This window comes from Bufo bufo, chromosome 3 (assembly GCF_905171765.1).
Source record: "Bufo bufo chromosome 3, aBufBuf1.1, whole genome shotgun sequence".
In the NCBI taxonomy this organism is placed as follows: Eukaryota; Metazoa; Chordata; class Amphibia; order Anura; family Bufonidae; genus Bufo; species Bufo bufo.
This window is the reverse complement of record NC_053391.1, coordinates 569,325,139-569,344,200: the sequence shown is the minus strand read 5'-3', so window position 1 is coordinate 569,344,200 and position 19,062 is coordinate 569,325,139. Positions and strand designations below refer to the sequence as shown.

General features: G+C 41.9%; 1 protein-coding gene across 2 annotated transcripts in view; it reads left to right on the top strand.

Annotated features, from left to right (window-relative positions):
- The window catches only part of LOC120996033 (retinol dehydrogenase 7-like), a 77,954-nt gene that overhangs the window by 35,955 nt on the left and 22,937 nt on the right, over nt 1-19,062 (top strand). For both annotated transcript variants that reach the window (XM_040425690.1, XM_040425691.1), the window contains exons 2-3: nt 7,575-7,896; nt 18,055-18,313. In XM_040425690.1, coding sequence (XP_040281624.1) covers nt 7,584-7,896; nt 18,055-18,313 — 572 coding nt within the window. In that variant the 5' untranslated portion in view covers nt 7,575-7,583. The remainder of the gene's footprint in view (nt 1-7,574; nt 7,897-18,054; nt 18,314-19,062) is intronic.

Genomic DNA, 19,062 nt, shown 5'->3' with positions numbered 1-19,062 from the left:
GGGTATCGCTGGCACTGCAGGTAGAGCTGACTTGGAGGTTTCAGTGTTGTTGGCTTGGACAGTACTGCACACTGGGGGTGGTGCAGATAACTGTTTCAGTACGTAGTCGTTGGTGCGATCAGCTGGATCGTCTATCTCCTCTGGTGGTAAGCAGACTGAATCAAGGCCTTGGCTCAATGCTTGCTCAAGTAGTCTTACTTTTGCTAATGCAATTTCCTCTTCCCTCTCTGATTTAAGGATCTTTATTCGAGCCTCTGCTTCTGCCCTCTTGGCTTCTGCCTCCGCTTCAGCCCTCTTGGCCGCCGCCTCTGCTTCTGCCCTCTTGGCTTCTGCCTCCGCTTCAGCCCTCTTGGCCGCCGCCTCTGCTTCTGCCCTTTTGGCTTCTGCCTCCGCTTCAGCCCTCTTGGCCGCCGTCTGTGCTTCTGCCCTCGCAAGGACTTCTTTTTCGGTGAAGGAACGCCTCACTTTGGATTGCTCTGCATTTATGCGGGCCTCTAGTAATCTTTCGCTCAGGGTGGAGCTTCTAGAGCATGATGATCTGTAGGACCGCGAGGAATGTTTGGATGAATGCGATCTGTGTGATCTAGTTTCTTGCAAATGAGAGATACGGAGTTCCACTTTATCTTTAGCATCCAGTACCATGGAGTCTCTTTGTCTGTCTATTGATTCTGCCTTGCACAATTCTGACGGGGCTTCTTCAATATTAGAGTCTTTTAGAAAGGTTATATACCTTGTGGACAGTTTCTTGTACCTTTCATGGGCTGCGTCCAGCCACCCGACGGCAACTTGTAAACTGGTGGCATCGCCTGAGGAGGACTTAAGTCCTGATATGAGGGAGGAAACTCGTTCCCATAGCTCTTCCAGGTTGTCACATAGCTCATCTTTCCTGGTGTGATAATTTTCTGTGATCTTTATAGTTGGTTTGAGAGAGCGCCTTGGTCGCGTGACTTGGTCTGCTGGAAGTGTGGGTTCTACCTCCAGCTCTTCATAATGATCAGTATCAGGTTGCATTTGCTTTGTTTCATCACTGGGGAACTGTACGAGGTCCTTTTCGGCCATTTTTATTTAAGGTGCGCTGTCTCTTTAAGAAAATGAACTTTTGAATTGGGGGCTGAAAATTGCAGTGCGGCTCAGATGAGGCACCCCAATGAGTTTCCCAAGGTGTTTTGAGTGAATTGCGGGGTTTTGGTTTGAGGGAGGCCCCGCGTGCGTGAACAGTCCTTATATCATGCGAGCAAGGGTTAATATAGGATGTAGAAAATGGCTTGGTGAGTAGTGGAGGACTTCCAGGCGAGAGTATATCTACTGCGGACACGCCGTGCTTCCCCTTAGGCTTATGGGACATGCACTGTTGCCGGGCAGATTTGCTGGGAGTGGGCCTGTTGCAGGGGAGGTTCCTGAGTGTGGCACTGGGCTCTGAGGGAACCTGCAGCCGGGCATTGGACATTCAGACGGATATTGACTGAGGTATAAGGCTTTAAGGCAGTTTTTGACTGTTCTGTCCCCACATGAAGGCGATTGAAGGTGTAACTGATAATGGCTTTGTGACTGGCCTACCTTCGTATCCAAGCAGCCATGCTATGAGCTGAGCGCTGCGATTGGCCAGCGCTACAACATAGGAGAAAGAGACGCCGGCAGGCTCAAATGGGTGGAGCCTAACTGTGACTTTACCGGAGCCTATAACCGGAGAACGGAGCGGCGCCCGGGGATAACAGTAAGTGCAGGGGGGTCCCTGGGCGCCGCTCTCCATGTATGTATATTCAGTTTACTTACTTGATTCAGATGAAAGGTCCTCTTTAAACAACATAGGTAAAACAAGAAATAATACAGTGCAGAAATTCAATATGAAAGGAACAGCACAACCAGGACGTCCAAGCAACAGAGGAAGCAGAATAGTGAGCAGCATGGCCACCATGCTCATCAGGGAGAATGAGATGGCCGTGGGCACGGACCACCACCATAACACCTACCTAATTGCATCAAGGGCAAGTGCTACCTCTACCCCCTCAGCTATGCCGCAAGATAACACTTGTCAGTGTAAGTAGTAAATGAATACTTGTTTTGGGGGAAAATTAGTGTACTTGGGTTAGTAACTGGTACATTGATAGAAAACAGAGGATAGTTAGTTATAAAACATCCTCTGATGGCTAGAGATGAGCAAAGTTCTCAAAACTTCAATTCGGCTGCTTCACCGAATTTCATAAAGAAATTTGATGTGTGACTAATTACTTCACGAAGTGCATTTCTTTGAGAGTAGGGAGTGAAATGAAGGGAAACAACAATTGCACCACCCCCTGTCATTCAACCCCTCAGATGCCTCGTTCATGACCATTGAGGGCTGTCAAGGGTTAATCTGTAAAAAAAAAAAAATACTCACCTTATTCATTTGATCACAAAAAGCCCGCTGCGGCCAACCTGCTTGAAGATCCAGCGCGAAATCTCACGCAGTGCGTGACATCACGCTGGCTGCGTGGTGATATTATACATCACTGCGCATGAGATTTTGTGTGGGATCTTCAATCAAGATGACCACAGGGGACTCTTCGAGCGCAAATGAATAAGGTGAGTATGATTTTTTTTTCTTGTTTTACCGCCATTTTAGGGAAAATTGATTTGTTACCACAAAGCACAAAGAAATTTAGCTTCACGGTGAATCTAATTTTCTCTTAAATTCGAATCGAAGTCCACTTCGTGAACTTTGATTCGCTCAACACTACTGATGGCATTCATAGGCCATCATTATCAAATTGCTGGAGGTCCAACTCCTGAACTCTCAGTGGACACAAGACACATTCCCTTTAGTAATTTGATTGGTGTATATGATTGGAGTCAAACCCCCACCAATCTGTTACTAATGGCCTATTGTTAGGATAGGCCATCTATCACACTATCTGCCTACTATATCCATTGTCGTTGACAGAATACCATGTTTCCAATTCAGCTCTGCTGTCTGTCCACTGACTTTATATTACATGATCACACCCCAGTTCAGCAACTAAACAGTCCTTTTATCTTTCAATATTGAAATAGCTACTGTAATACATGAATTGCCTCTGGCTTTGAACTTCCGCCATATGCCTTTGACCTTGTCTGCTTGGATTATTGTATTACATGAACTCTGCATTGTCTATGCATTCTACACGTGAGGTGCTGACTAGAGATGGCCTTGGGGTTCGCCCGGCGGTCGTTTCGCGGCGAACTTTACGTGTTCGCGATTCGCCAAACATGAGAACATATGGAGAAATTTGCGCCCGCCATATTATTTTACATTATGAAGAACTTTGACCCATGACACATCCATCAGGTGGTACAGGACAGCCAATTGAGACATTTCAGCACATGGACATACCCCCTACCTTATAAATAAACCTGATCTGGCCGCCATTTTACATTCAGTGTTTTGCCAGTGTAGGGAGAGGTTGCTGTGTGGAGCAGGGACAGGCTGTTAGGGACACCAAACGCTAGCTAATAGGGCCACAAAAGTCATTTTAAGGACTAGTATAAGTGTGCTATCGATAGGTGTGATACACAGAGGGGTGTGATATACTTATATATAGTCAAAAACACAAAGATCTATATAGTGATCACCTGGAAGTCAGGGGCCTAGGGGCTAGGGGCTTACTAGGGCCATTTTTATATAGGGTAAGGTTCCGGACGGGGTCGCTCATATCAGGGCGGGTGGTCTGTGGTTAGGCTATCAGGGCCAGAATAGCACCCCCCTGTAGGGCAATATCAGGGACAGTTCTTTGCCCACCCTGTCCTTCAATACCACATCATCATCTAGCCCAGGGATAGATGGTTTTTGTTTTCCCTCCGGGATTCATGGATGTGCACTGGAGCCCCCTGGATTGTGGTAGGACATATGGTTTCTGATTTGGTGCCGCCGAGCACCTGATTTTGTGCCGCCGAGCACTTGTTAATGCCTACCACATCTATGCTTTTTGCTTAAAGGGGTTCTGCACTTTATTTTAACTGATGATCTATCCTCTGGATAGATCATCAGCATCTGATCGGCGGGGGTCCGACACCCGGGACCCCGCCGATCAGCTGTTTGAGAAGGCAGCGGCGCTTCAGCAGCGCCGCGGCCTTCTCGCTGTTTACCGCTGGCCCAGTGATGTCACGACTAGTATCAACTAGCGTGGGAGGGGCTAAGCTCTGTTCACTTGAATGGAGCTTAGCCCCGCCCACGCTAGTTGATACTAGTCATCACGTCACTGGGCCAGCGGTAAAACCACTGATCAGATGCTGATGATCTATCCAGAGGATAGATCATCAGTTAAAACAAAGTGCAGAACCCCTTTAACTTTCATAATTTAATTTATTTTCATTTTGAGGGATATCTTTTCCATTCACACATCCGCAAAATGGGTCCGCATCCGTTCCGCAATTTTGCGGAACGGGTGCAGACCTATTCATGTTCAATGGGTCCAGAATGTGCTGTCCGCATCCGCATTTGCGGATCCGCACTTCCGCATCTGTGCTTCCATTTCCGCAAAAAAATAGAACATGTCCTATTCTTGTCTGCAATTGCAGACAAGATTAGGCATTTTCTATTATAGTGCAGGCGATGTGCGGTCCACAAATTGCGGAATGCACATTGCCAGTGTCCGTGTTTTGCGGATCTGCAAAACACTTACAGACGTGTGAATGGACCCTCAAAGTAAAATTATTGAAGGTTAAGTTTTATCTTTATGTATATTCTAATGGATTGCCTTCCTTGTACAATCGTGACCAAAAGTTTTGAGAATGACACAAATATTAGTTTTCACAAAGTTTGCTGCTAAACTGCTTTTAGATCTTTGTTTCAGTTGTTTCTGTGATGTAGTGAAATATAATTACACGCACTTCATACGTTTTAAAGGCTTTTATCGACAATTACATGACATTTATGCAAAGAGTCAGTATTTGCAGTGTTGGCCCTTCTTTTTCAGGACCTCTGCAATTTGACTGGGCATGCTCTCAATCAACTTCTGGGCCAATTCCTGACTGATAGCAACCCATTCTTTCATAATCACTTCTTGGAGTTTGTCAGAATTAGTGGGTTTTTGTTTGTCCACCCTCCTCTTGAGGATTGACCACAAGTTCTCAATGGGATTAAGATCTGGGGAGTTTCCAGGACATGGACCCAAAATGTCAACGTTTTGGTCCCCGAGCCACTTAGTTATCACTTTTGCCTTATGGCACGGTGCTCCATCGTGCTGGAAAATGCATTGTTCTTCACCAAACTGTTGTTGGATTGTTGGAAGAAGTTGCTGTTGGAGGGTGTTTTGGTACCATTCTTTATTCATGGCTGTGTTTTTGGGCAAAATTGTGAGTGAGCCCACTCCTTTGGATGAGAAGCAACCCCACACATGAATGGTCTCAGGATGCTTTACTGTTGGCATGACACAGGACTGATGGTAGCACTCACCTTTTCTTCTCCGGACAAACCTTTATCCAGATGCCCCAAACAATCTGAAAGAGGCTTCATCGGAGAATATGACTTTGCCCCAGTCCTCAGCAGTCCATTCACCATACTTTCTGCAGAAGATCAATCTGTCCCTGATGTTTTTTTTGGAGAGAAGTGGCTTCTTTGCTGCCCTTCTTAACACCAGGCCATCTTCCAAAAGTCTTCGCCTCACTGTGCGTGTAGATGCGCTCACACCTGCCTGCTGCCATTCCTGAGCAAGCTCTGCACTGGTGGCACTCAGATCCCGCAGCTGAATCCTCTTTAGGAGACGATCCTGGCGCTTGCTGGACTTTCATGGACGCCCTGAAGCCTTCTTAACAAGAATTGAACCTCTTTCCTTGAAGTTCTTGATGATCCTATAAATTGTTGATTGAGGTGCAATCTTAGTAGCCACAATATCCTTGCCTGTGAAGCCATTTTTATGCAATGCAATGATGGCTGCACGCGTTTCTTTGCAGGTCATCATGGTTAACAATGGAAGAACAATGATTTCAAGCATCACTCTCCTTTTAACATGTCAAGTTTGCCATTTTAACCCAATCAGCCTGACATAATGATCTCCAGCCTTGTGCTCGTCAACATTCTCACCTGAGTTACCAAGACGATTACTGAAATGATCTCCACAGGTCCTTTAATGACAGCAATGAAATGCAGTGGAAAGGTTTTTTGGGGATTAAGTTAATTTTCATGGCAAAGAAGGACTATGCAATTCATCTGATCACTCTTCATAACATTCTGGAGTATATGCAAATAGCAACTTTTCCAATTTCCAATATTTATGTAATTCTCAAAACTTTTGGCCACGACTGTACAATGTTATAATATACTTTCTATGTTAGAAAGTATATTATAGTGCATTTTTATTGTGCGGCAGTTGTGTGCGGTTCTGCTGCGATACTGCAGGTATATAGAGGGACAAGCGTTATTGGAACAAATTATTTATACTGGTGTGATATACCAGTCGCCCCCCAAAAAAACTGATTGAAGCTGGGTGTTATATACTAATATACTTTCTTTATAGTGCATTTGGGCATTGTATAGTGCATTTGCGCATGCGCGTACGCGAAAAATATATTGCCGATATTTTGCATTGAAAAAAATAATAAATGGAGATGGCAAATTCAAATAATACATCTGGTATGTCACTGTCCATGTTCTGGGACTATTTATGCACTTCTAGTAATTATTTCTTGGCTGCAAATTTGAGCTGAAGGTTTTTCAGGTTCGCCTGCCATTAAAATGAATGGGACCCGCCACGAACTTGCGGTTCGCGAACATTTGATCGCGTTCACGCGATCGACTTCGCGAACCGTCCCGGCAGATGTTCGTCCATCACTAGTGCTGACCTCCATCCATTGCAACCCAGAGGATCCATTATTGAGGTAGGCCTTGTGTCAGACAATCTGATACTGATGGCCTATTGTAGAGATAAGCCATGCTCTCTACTCACTATATCTATCACAGCTGACTCTACTATATCATCTGACCACATACAATTCAGCAATGAAACAGTCCTTAACCTTTTAAGTACTGAAGTAGATTGATTTGTTAGTTTCTGTAGGACTTGGATTGCCCCTGACTTTGACATTCTGACCTTTTGCTTTGTTGCCTGTTTTTGCGATTACAAACTTTACTCGCCTCTATACGTGGCAATCCAGAAAAGCTACTTTCCAGATAGGCCTCATGTCACCATCACTGCTATAGTCCTGGAATTTTTTTTTAAAGTTTAGTGTGGATACATATAAGTTTAAGTACTTTGGCAGAGAAAAAACATTCAACATTTGAACAAACAACATTTAGCTAGGCCCCCTAGATTTCAATGACAAATATTATTACTTTTGCTTCTGTACTCTAAAACATTTCGGGAAAAAGGGCAAATGATTTAAATTTTTTTGTCAATTATGTTCCCAGTATGAGTCTGTTATTCCTGTGTTATGTATTATGCCTGTCAGTTTTACACTGACAGGCAAACCATCAGGCCATGCCTTAAAAAATAACAAATGAAACAGCCTTAGATTATTTATTGCAATGTACAGTAAATTGGCTTCTCATTAACATATCAATAAACAGTAGAATATATTTGAGAACATATCTTAACTTTATATTCCTTGCATTTTCTTTCCAGGACTGAGTCATGTGGCTATTGATCCTTGTGGTTTTAGCTTTGATCTACCTTTTCAGATGGAACCAAAGACGTTGGATTCTTCCAAATCTCATAGATAAGCATGTGTTAATCACAGGATGTGATTCTGGCTTTGGAAATTTAGCCGCCAAACAGCTGGACAGACGTGGCATGCATGTACTTGCAGCTTGTCTTACACAGAAAGGAGCTGAAAACCTGAAGAAGGAGACATCTAGTAGGCTGAAGACTGTGATCCTTGATGTTACTGACAGCCAGAGTGTGAATGATGCAGCTGTATGGGTTGATTCCATTGTAGGAGATAAAGGTATGATGTTTCATTAACATCATCCATTATACAGTATATTAGCAAAGCATTGACTTGATAAGCTCCAAAGATTACCTTTACATTGGTCAACAGTACAGGCAATTATCAGGAATAAACCATTAAATCCCAATAATTGCCTGATTGTGAGCTGGATTTGGATGCAGCTACTGTAATTGTACATCCCCATAGTGACTCATTGATTTTAGACAGCAGATCACTGTTTACAAAGGACAAACTGCTGTGCAGAAATTATGGTTTTGGTGTCCCCATCAACAATGCTTTCACCAAATAAATAAGGTGATCGGGTGATCAGTGGCACCGTTACACAGGGCAATTATCAGTAATAAGCGGTTCTATGAATGTCCTACCCAAAAATTGCCCCGATTGTTGGCACATGTAAAGGAGCTTTTAGATGTGACACAGAAAACCAAACATTATCAAACTCCAAGCAGCCACCAACCACCAGCTGTGACTTCAGGAGATTGAAAGGAGTAAATTCCGATAAAACAAGAAAAACATGTAAACATCAGCACATAAACGAATGCCACAGGCAAACTACCAAGAACGTAAGGGGCAGGAGGGCAAGAAGCTCCAGCAATCCACCGGTGAAAACGGTAGGTGAAGCATCAAGCAACCCCTTATATTAACCCCAGTTGGACAGTGCCCTTATTCACAACTTGCAGGGTGAGGAGAGGGTGGGAAAACATGCCAAACCCTGCCTAGGGTAGCCAACCTCACTTCTCCCCGTCCCCTACAACATGACAGCTCCCAGGGAGGGGAGAATACAGCAGCCCAGGAAGGTTCATATTAACCCCTTCGGGTGCCTAACGCAGTGTCTCCTGCAGTCAATGACAACTTCTCTAAATGGTTTGTTGTCTTCAAATTTCTGCATTGGCTTCACTGTCTATTTATTAATGCATTTATTCCACTATTCTAATGTCAAAATGTCACAGAATTAGAGCGTACTCCACATTTGTGCAATAATTTTTGACTTTTTGCTATTTTATGCTTCTTTTGCTGCTTTTCAAAAGTGCTGTGAAAAGGTAGGGTTTAGTAAGAGAGTTGAGCTTCCATGGACCAAAAAATTGACCATAGTAGTCATAGAATGCAATTTCTGGTGCAAGAAAAGCCAATGATATGCCAAGTTAAGAGGCATGTGTCTGGCTCATCTTACTTCAAAGTATATTACTTTAAAACTGGTGTATGGATCTCTACCAGAGTGTTGTTAACATGCATACCTACAGAACATACATAGTACACATATACAGTACTGTGCAAATGTTTAAGGAAGCTGTGAAAAAATGCTGCAAAGAATGCTATCAAAAATAGAAGTGGTCTCACCAGCCTTTGCCTTCAGAACAGCATCAATTCTTTTAGGTACCCTTGCATACAGTTTTTGAAGGGACTTGGCAGGGAGGTTGTTCCAAATCAATTTTTCTCACTTTAGGGGAAAAAAATTCCTTCCCGACTCCAATCAGACAATCAGAATAACTCTCTGGATCAACAACCCATTTCTAGTAACTATACCCTATAATATTATTACACTCCAGAAATACACCCAGTCCCCTCTTGAACACTTTTAGTGATCTCACCATCACCACCTCCTCAGGTAGAGAGTCTCACAGCTCTTACAGTAAAGAATCCTCTTCTATGTTTGTGTAGAAACCTTCTTTCCAATAGACGCAGAGGATGTCCTCTCCTCACAGTCATAGTCCTGGGAATAAATAGATGATGGTAGAGATCTCTGTATTGACCCCTGATATATTTATACATAATTATTAGATCTTCCCTTAGTCGTCTTTTTTCTAAACTGAAAAACCCTAATTTTGATAATCTTTCTGGGTACTGTGGTCCACCCATTTCAGTTATTACTTTAGATCCCCTTCTCTGAACCCTCTCAAGCATTGCTATGTCTTCCTTGTTGACAGGAGGCCAGAAATGTACACAGTACTCCATGTGTGGTCTGACTAATGATTTGTAAAGTGGTAGGACTATGTTCTCATCATGGGCATCTATGCTACTTTTGATGCAACCCATTATATTATTGGCCTTGCCAGCAGCTGCCTGACACTGGTCTCTATAGCTTAGTTTGCTGTTCACTAAAATTCATAAGTCCTTTTCCATGTCAGTGTTACCCAGTGTTTTACCATTTAGTATGTACGGGTGACTTGTATTATTTCTACCCATGTGCATAACCTTACATTTGTCAGTGTTAAACCTCATCTGCTGCTTATCTGCCCAAGCCTCCAATCTATTCAGATCCCTCTGTAGCAGTATACTGTCCTCTTCTGTGTTAATTTCTTTACACAGTTTAGTTTTACCTGCAAAAAATTATATTTTACTGTGCAAGCCTTCTACAAGATCATTAATAAATACAGGGTGGGCCATTTATATGGATACACCTTAATAAAATGGGAATGGTTGGTGATATTAACTTCCTGTTTGTGTCACATTAGTATATGTGAGGGGGGAAACTTTTCAAGATGGGTGGTGACCATGGCGGCCATTTTGAAGTCAGCCATTTTCAATCCAACTTTTGTTTTTTCAATAGGAAGAGGGTCATGTGACACATCAGACTTATTGGGAATTTCACAAGAAAAACAATGGTGTGCTTGGTTTTAACGTAACTTTATTCTTTCATGAGTTATTTACAAGTTTCTGACCACTTATAAAATGTGTTCAATGTGCTGCCCATTGTGTTGGATTGTCAATGCAACCCTCTTCTCCCACTCTTCACACACTGATAGCAACACCGCAGGAGAAATGCTAGCACAGGCTTCCAGTATCCGTAGTTTCAGGTGCTGCACATCTCGTATCTTCACAGCATAGACAATTGCCTTCAGATGACCCCAAAGATAAAAGTCTAAGGGGGTCAGATAGGGAGACCTTGGGGCCATTCAACTGGCCCATGATGACCAATCCACTTTCCAGGAAACTGTTCATCTAGGAATGCTCGGACCTGACACCCATAATGTGGTGGTGCACCATCTTGCTGGAAAAACTCAGGGAACGTGCCAGCTTCAGTGCATAAAGAGGGAAACACATCATCATGTAGCAATTTCGCATATCCAGTGGCCTTGAGGTTTCCATTGATGAAGAATGGCCCCACTATCTTTGTACCCCATATACCACACCATACCATCAATTTTTTTGTTCCAACAGTCTTGGAGGGATCTATCCAATGTGGGTTAGTGTCAGACCAATAGCGGTGGTTTTGTTTGTTAACTTCACCATTCACATAAAAGTTTGCCTCATCACTGAACAAAATCTTCTGCGTAAACTGAGGGTCCTGTTCCAATATTTGTTTTGCCCATTCTGCAAATTCAGTGCGCCGATCTGGGTCATCCTCGTTGAGATGCTGCAGTAGCTGGAGTTTGTAAGGGTGCCATTTGTGAGTAGCTAATATCCGCCGAAGGGATGTTTGACTAATGCCACTCTCCAGTGACATGCGGCGAGTGCTACGCTGTGGGCTCTTGCTGAATGAAGCTAGGACAGGCACTGATGTTTCTTCATTAGAGCCAGATTTCATGCGTCCACATTTTAGCAAATCCAACACTGAACCAGTTTCACGAAACTTAGCAAGCAGTTTGCTAACTGTAGCATGGGAGATGGGTGGTTTCGTAGGGTGTCTTGCATTGAAATCTGCTGCAATGACCCGGTTACTGCGTTCACCAGATATCAACACAATTTCTATCCGCTCCTCACGTCTTAACCTCGGCGACATGTCCATGGCTGTAAACAAAGAGAAACCTGTAAATAACTCATGAAAGAATAAAGTTACATTAAAACCAAGCACACCATTGTTTTTCATGTGAAATTCCCAATAAGTTTGATGTGTCACATGACCCTCTTCCTATTGAAAAAACAAAAGTTGGATTCAAAAGGGCCAACTTCAAAATGGCCGCCATGGTCACCACCCATCTTGAAAAGTTTCCCCCCTCACATATACTAATGTGCCACAAACAGGAAGTTAATATCACCAACCATTCCCATTTTATTAAGGTGTATCCATATAAATGGCCCACCCTGTACATTGAAGAGAATAGGGCCTAATACTGACCCCTATGGTACCCCCACTAGTGACAGTGACCCAATCTGAGTATTTACCGTATGTACTGTTTTCTATCACTGAGCCACTTACTTACCTACATACAGACATCTTCTCCCAGTCCAAACATTCTCTTTTTGTATACTAACCTTTCATGTGGTACAGTATCAAATGCTTTGGAGAAGTAAAGATATACAACATCCATTGATTCACCACGGTCAAGTCTAGAACTTACCTCCTCCATAGAAACTGATTAAATTAGTTTGACATAACCAATTCCTTATGAAGCTATTCTGATATGGCGTTATTTGTAGTGTTGGTCGAGCACCAAAGTGCTTGTGTGGTCTGGTGCTCGAGTAGAACATTTTCCGATGCTTGGGTGCTCTACAGAGCACCCGAGCACAATGGAAGTCAATTAGAGAACCCGAGCATTAAACCAGGCACCCCCTGCTCTGAAGAGGGGAGGGTGTCGGGACTCTAGTTTGGCTTAGGAGTCCCTGCTCTGACTCCATATATAGCTATGTTCATATATGGAGTTAGTGCTTGGGGACACCCCAGTGTATTTAAATCTAATTTAGCCTGTATTTCAGAAAAGTTTCTGTAAAAAAATAAAAATAAATGAGACTTCTGCTGTATAGGAAAACTTACTAGTAGTAAGTATTCCTATACAGCAGAAGTCTCTTTTTTTCTTTTTTTTAAAGTAACTGCCCATGCAGCTCTATAGTGTAGTGGTTAACATTCTGGGCTGTAATGTAGAAGGTTGTAAGTACATTTAATTTAAACATATATATAAGTTTTTAGCCATAATATATTTACAAATATTATATATTTAGAATATATAATATATTATAATATATGTAAATATATTATGGCTAAAACATCAGTAGTAGTTTCCCACATATTATGCATTTATATATCAGAAGTATGATTATATATATATAATTACAAATTTTTTACACTTACTAAAAAAAATATAAAATATATACATTTAATTTTGCCTTTATTTCTAAAAAGTTTCTGACGGGATTCAAACTCACAACCTTCTACATTACAGCCCAGAATGTTGACCACTATACTATAGAGCTGCATGGCCAGTTACTTAGTATATATATACAGTATAGACCAAAAGTTTGGACACACCTTCTCATTCAAAGAGTTTTCTTTATTTTCATGACTATGAAAATTGTAGATTCACACTGAAGGCATCAAAACTATGAATTAACACATGTGGAATTATATACATAACAAACAAGTGTGAAACAACTGAAAATATGTCATATTCTAGATTCTTCAAAGTAGCCACCTTTTGCTTTGATTACTGCTTTGCACACTCTTGGCATTCTCTTGATGAGCTTCAAGAGGTAGTCCCCTGAAATGATTTTCACTTCACAGGTGTGCCCTGTCAGGTTTAATAACTGGGATTTCTTGCCTTATAAATGGGGTTGGGACCATCAGTTGCGTTGAGGAGAAGTCAGGTGGATACACAGCTGATAGTTCTACTGAATAGACTGTTAGAATTTGTATTATGGCAAGAAAAAAGCAGCTAAGTAAAGAAAAACGAGTGGCCATCATTACTTTAAGAAATGAAGGTCAGTCAGTCAGGCGAAAAATTGGGAAAACTTTGAAAGTAAGGGCTATTTGACCATGAAGGAGAATGATAGGATGCTGCGCCAGATGACCTGGCCTCCACAGTCACCGGACCTGAACCCAATCGAGATGGTTTGGGGTGAGCTGGACCACAGAGTGAAGGCAAAAGGGCCAACAAGTGCTAAGCATCTCTGGGAACTCCTTCAAGACTGTTGGAAGACCATTTCAGGGGACTACCTCTTGAAGCTCATCAAGAGAATGTCATGAGTGTGCAAAGCAGTAATCAAAGCAAAAGGTGGCTACTTTGAAGAACCTAGCATATGATATATTTTCAGTTGTTTCACACTTGTTTGTTATGTATATAATTCCACATGTGTTAATTCATAGTTTTGATGCCTTCATAGTCATGGAAATAAAGAAAACTCTTTGAATGAGAAGGTGTGTCCAAACTTTTGGTCTGTACTGTATATATATATATGAGACTTCTGCTGTATAGGAATACTTACTACTAGTCAAATTTTTTTTTTTTCTAGTGGTTATGATTCTTGGCTGTATTGTAGAAGGTTGTGAGTTCGAATCCCACCAGAAACTTTTCAGAAATAGAGGCTAAATTAGATTTAAATACACTGACTTTAGCACCGCGATGTGCCGAGCATAGCGATGCTCGGGCCGAACTGGTGTTCGGCCGAGCATGCTCACCCAACACTAGTTATTTGCTTATTTTCATTGAGGTGCTCCAAGATAACATCTCTTAGAAAACCTTCAAATAGTTTATCAATGACAGATGTTAAACTTACCGGCCTATAGTTTCCAGGCTCTGTTTTTGGACCTTTTTTGAATATTGGCACCACATTTGCTAAGAGTCAATCCTGTAGAACAATGTAAATATCAGAAATAATGGTCTGGATACGACTTTACATAATTCTCTATTAGCATACAGGGGGTGCGCCATCTGGTCCAAGCAATTTGTCTATTTTAATCTTTTTAAGACACCGCTGTACTTTTTCCTGGGTCAGACAGGGCACTTTTAATGGGGAATTTACTTTTACACTCTGCATTTCCTCTGACATTTTATTTTTAGAGATGAGTGAATTTCATATTTTGAAATTTGTTCACGCTTCGTTTGGTGGTAAAAGCAGAATTGCGTTATGGATTCCGTTACCCCGGACCATAACGCAATTCTATGACGGAATACATAACGGAATGCCTTTAGAGGCATTCCGTTATTCATTCCATCATAATAGAAGTCTATGGGCTGCAAAACGGATTTGTCCCGTTTCCGTTATGCAGGGGAGTCCTCTCCTGCATAACTGGAAACGGGACGGATCCGTTATGCAGGCCAAAAACTTCTATTATGATGGAATAAATAAAGGAATGCCTCTAAAGGCATTCCGCTATGCATTCTGTCATAGAATTGCATTATGGTCCGTGGTAACGGAATCCATAACGCAATTCTGCTTTTACCACCAAACGAAGCGTGAACAAATTTCATAACATGAAATTCGCTCATCTCTATTTATTTTCCTCAGGGAATACAGTGGAGAAAAAAAATATTTAATAGCTTTGCTTTCTCCTCATCACTGTCTGCAACTCCCACCTCATCACTTTGGCCGACACCTTCAGATTTATAATTTTTACCATTTATATAATTGAAGAAAATTTTAGGGTTTGTTTTACTCTCTTTGGCAATAAATTTCTCTGTGTCCAGTTTGGTTGTTTTTATTTGTCTTTTACATATTCAATTTTTTTCCTTATAGTTTTTCATTACTTCCTCACTACCCTCCTGTTTTAGTGATTTAAATGCTTTCTTTTTGCCATTTATTGCTTTCTTTACAATTCTATTTATCCCATTTTATTCCCATTAAAGCATGTACCTCTCACAATTAGAGTTTACAACGCTTTTAAAAACATCTAATTTTGTGTCGGTATTTTTGTTTTTGAGGACTTTGTCCCAGTTAGTTAGTTAGGACGATGGCCTCTCTTAGTTGGTTAAATTTAGCATTTTTAAAGTGTGGTATTTTTTTGCCTCCCACTTGTATTGTGGACCATAAACTGCCGGTCTGCAATATACAGGCACTGGCGGTGTGTACTCCATGGTGCGGATGCGGACCCATTGACTTGATCCGCAACATACGACCAAATATAAGACTCTGCTTATATTTTAGGAAGCAGAGGCACTTTAGTGAGCTTTCACGTCCATGCCTCCGCACCGCAAAAAGATAGAAAATGGTCTATCTTTGGCTGTATCTTGCGGATCACAGACCCATTCAAGTCAATGGGTCTACATCCACAAATTAAGTGCACACGACCAGTGCCCATGCAATGCGGACTGCTATTTGCAGTCCACAGCATGGGCACTGAGCACTTAGGCTTCTGTGCATGAGCCCTCAAAGGGATATTCCCATCTCATACAATGGGGGAATATCACTAGCATATGCCCCCATTGTCTGATAGGTGTGGGTCCCATTGCTGGGATCCGCACCTATCTCGTAAAGGCAGCTAGCAAAGACCTGCGCGGTTACCCTCCATTAGTTTCTATGGGACCGCCGAAAATAGTATTGGCTCGGCTTTTTATGTCAGCCCTATGGAAATTAATGGGAGTGGTGGCGATGAAATCGCAGCGGGCTCCCATTCACTTCTATGCGGAGAGCTCTTGGTGGTGGCCAGACCCCAGGAAAATCGAGGTCCTCCAGCCACCACTTTCCCCGCTCCATTCTTGATATAGGTAGGGGTCCCAGGAGTGGGACACACACCTATCAGACAATGGGGACATATCCTAGCGATATGTCCCTATTGTCTCAGATGGGATTAGCCCTTTAATGACATTGGCTATATGTTTGGGGTTGTAGTCTTGCTGCAAAATAAATTTGGAACCAATATTATGTCTCTTTCATGGTATTGCATGATGGATAAGTATCTCTCTTTTGAAGAAGCACAAAAAAATGGGCAATGTTAAGGACTGTATGCACAGGGTCGGCCAAGCAAAGGGTGGTCACACCGAATACTAATTTGATTTAAATTTCTCTTTTGTTTATTATTTATTATTTAGCATTTATTATTTTTTCCACACCTGCCTGAAACTTTTGCACAATACTGTATTATTGTCCATGCTCTTGTAGAACAAAAAGACAATTTTTATTATTTTTAATTTTTTTATTATTTTAAAATATATAATATATTGTATTATATACCAGTCTGTGGGGGTGCAAAGATAGCAAGACCCTCATGCCTAAAGAGGCTCAAAAACACCCCTGCTACATAAGACAGCAATATCACAAATGGCATATGGTAGGTGGTGGAGGCGATTCATTTTAAACCTTTGCGCCTGTATTATAGTCTAGTGCTGCATTGACAACTGGAACCAGAAAAAATCCCAACAGAAGGCTTTTGGAATAGAATTCAGCTGACCTACTGGATGGAACTAAAGGACATAATAGCACAAAGAGACTGAACAGGCACTTAGGCAAAAGATAGCATCAGGAACCCAGACATACGGAAACAAAGACTAGGAACAACGTGCAGAATAGAAGATATTTGTGGAACTCAGGAATACCATAGAAACCAGACCAGAAGTGATACTGCAGGCACCATGGCAGGCAGAACAAAATGGATCAACAATTAATGTAGCGAGAATAATTGCATAGTCAGGGTCTGGATACATGCTTGAAACAGCTAATAAATGTGGCACTTGCCACGCACACTAGAATTCTGGATCAATTTGATTAGTAAATCTGTTTCCATTGTTCCTAGCACTACTTCAATGGAAAATAGCTACTCTACGACCAGGGGCGTAGCTAAAGGCTCAGGGCCCTGGTACAAGAGTTCAGCTTGGGCGCTCTCTTCCCTCAGTGCTTTATGGCCGGGCACAGGGAAGCACATAGCCTGCGAGGCAAAAATTGAAAGGGCACCCCCCCCCCCCCCCATGTCAAATAATCGACCTAACCCCTTCCCTCCAGCCAGAGGTGTAACTTGACCTGCATGCACTTTCTATAATACCAGTGTCTTATGTGGCACAAGGGTCTTTGGGCCCCCTCAGGCCCCTGACCTGGGTAGTGACTGCTACCTCTGCACCCCCTATAGCTAATCCCCTGTCTACGACTGTACTAACTGCATTTTTCAATGCTGTATTTACCCCATTGTCACTTAACAAAATGCAGTGACACATGCAAGAAACATTTCAAAAAAGTCACCTACGGTTTTAAAAATGTACTTGCATGTAAATCTGGGCTATACTTTTTTTTCTTTCTTTGTCAATCGGAATTTCATGCTAGTTGTGAGCTGTCAGTATGTGCTGACTGGAATTCTGTGTTGTTTAATAAGTTTATGAAAAATATGGAAGCAAATGCATATATACTATTTATTAGCAGACAGTGATTTTCCATGCATTACAAGTGAAATAAAAATTCATTACAAAGCTCCTAAGCAGATATATGATTTCTGTCAAATACCTAATCAAAAAGATACAAAAACTGACTTTCCATATGAGCTTTTTTGGCTACACATTTTCTGCTTTCTTACACTAGGTCTCTGGGGTTTAGTGAATAATGCTGGTATTTCAGTACCAACTGCCCCAAATGAATGGCTGACTAAAGAAGATTTTTCAAAAATTCTGAATGTGAATCTGTTGGGCGTTGTTGATGTCACTCTTAAGATGCTGCCTTTGATTCGAAGAGCTTGTGGACGTGTAGTGAATGTTGCAAGCATTGCGGGTAGATTAACCATCTGTGGAGGAGGATACTGCATGTCTAAATATGGAGTGGAATCATTCTCCGATAGTCTCCGGTGAGCAATCTGTCTTTATTTTCCTGCTTTCAGATTTTCTTTGCCAAGCTTAGGTTTGTCACGTGCATGATTTTCCCAATTAGCCTACCTGCACACGTTGTAGATTATTCACAGACTCTCGTGCGTTATACAGTACCAGGAAAATGTATGAGAGTAGACAATTCTCATGTACACTTTGCTTTTTCGTTCCATGTGGAAATTTCCCTGCTTTGTGGATTTTTTAATCCGCAGCAAAATAAATAATTATTTGTGCAGTTCTTTTGTACGGATTTTAACCTTTTCAATAGAAGGTTGAGATCTGCGTCAAAACCTCATCAAATCTGCACCCAAAACTGCAAGTAACACTTGGTTTTTGGTGCAGATTCGGTGTGAGACAGCCTGCACCATGTGCAAGTTACCTTAACCTCAGCGCCATACATGTACGGCAGAAGGAGGGGATTTAAATATGGAGCAGCAGAGGCCCAGGGCTAATGTCTGTGACTGATGATAATGCCGATTGCAGAAAGTTTTTAATGCTAAAAACTCGGAAGAGTGAGCTTCCGGGTTGGCAGGGCCATTCCTTTGCTCTGATGCGCTGGGTCTCTGAAAAAGCCCAGCATATTAGAGCTGTAGTTCCAATGGAGGCCTGCAAGTGGCAGGGCTCCATAGGATAGCAGCAAATTAGGCATACATTGTAGTTTCATTTAAGATCTCTCTCTCTCTCTCTATATATATATATATATATATATATATATATATATATATATATA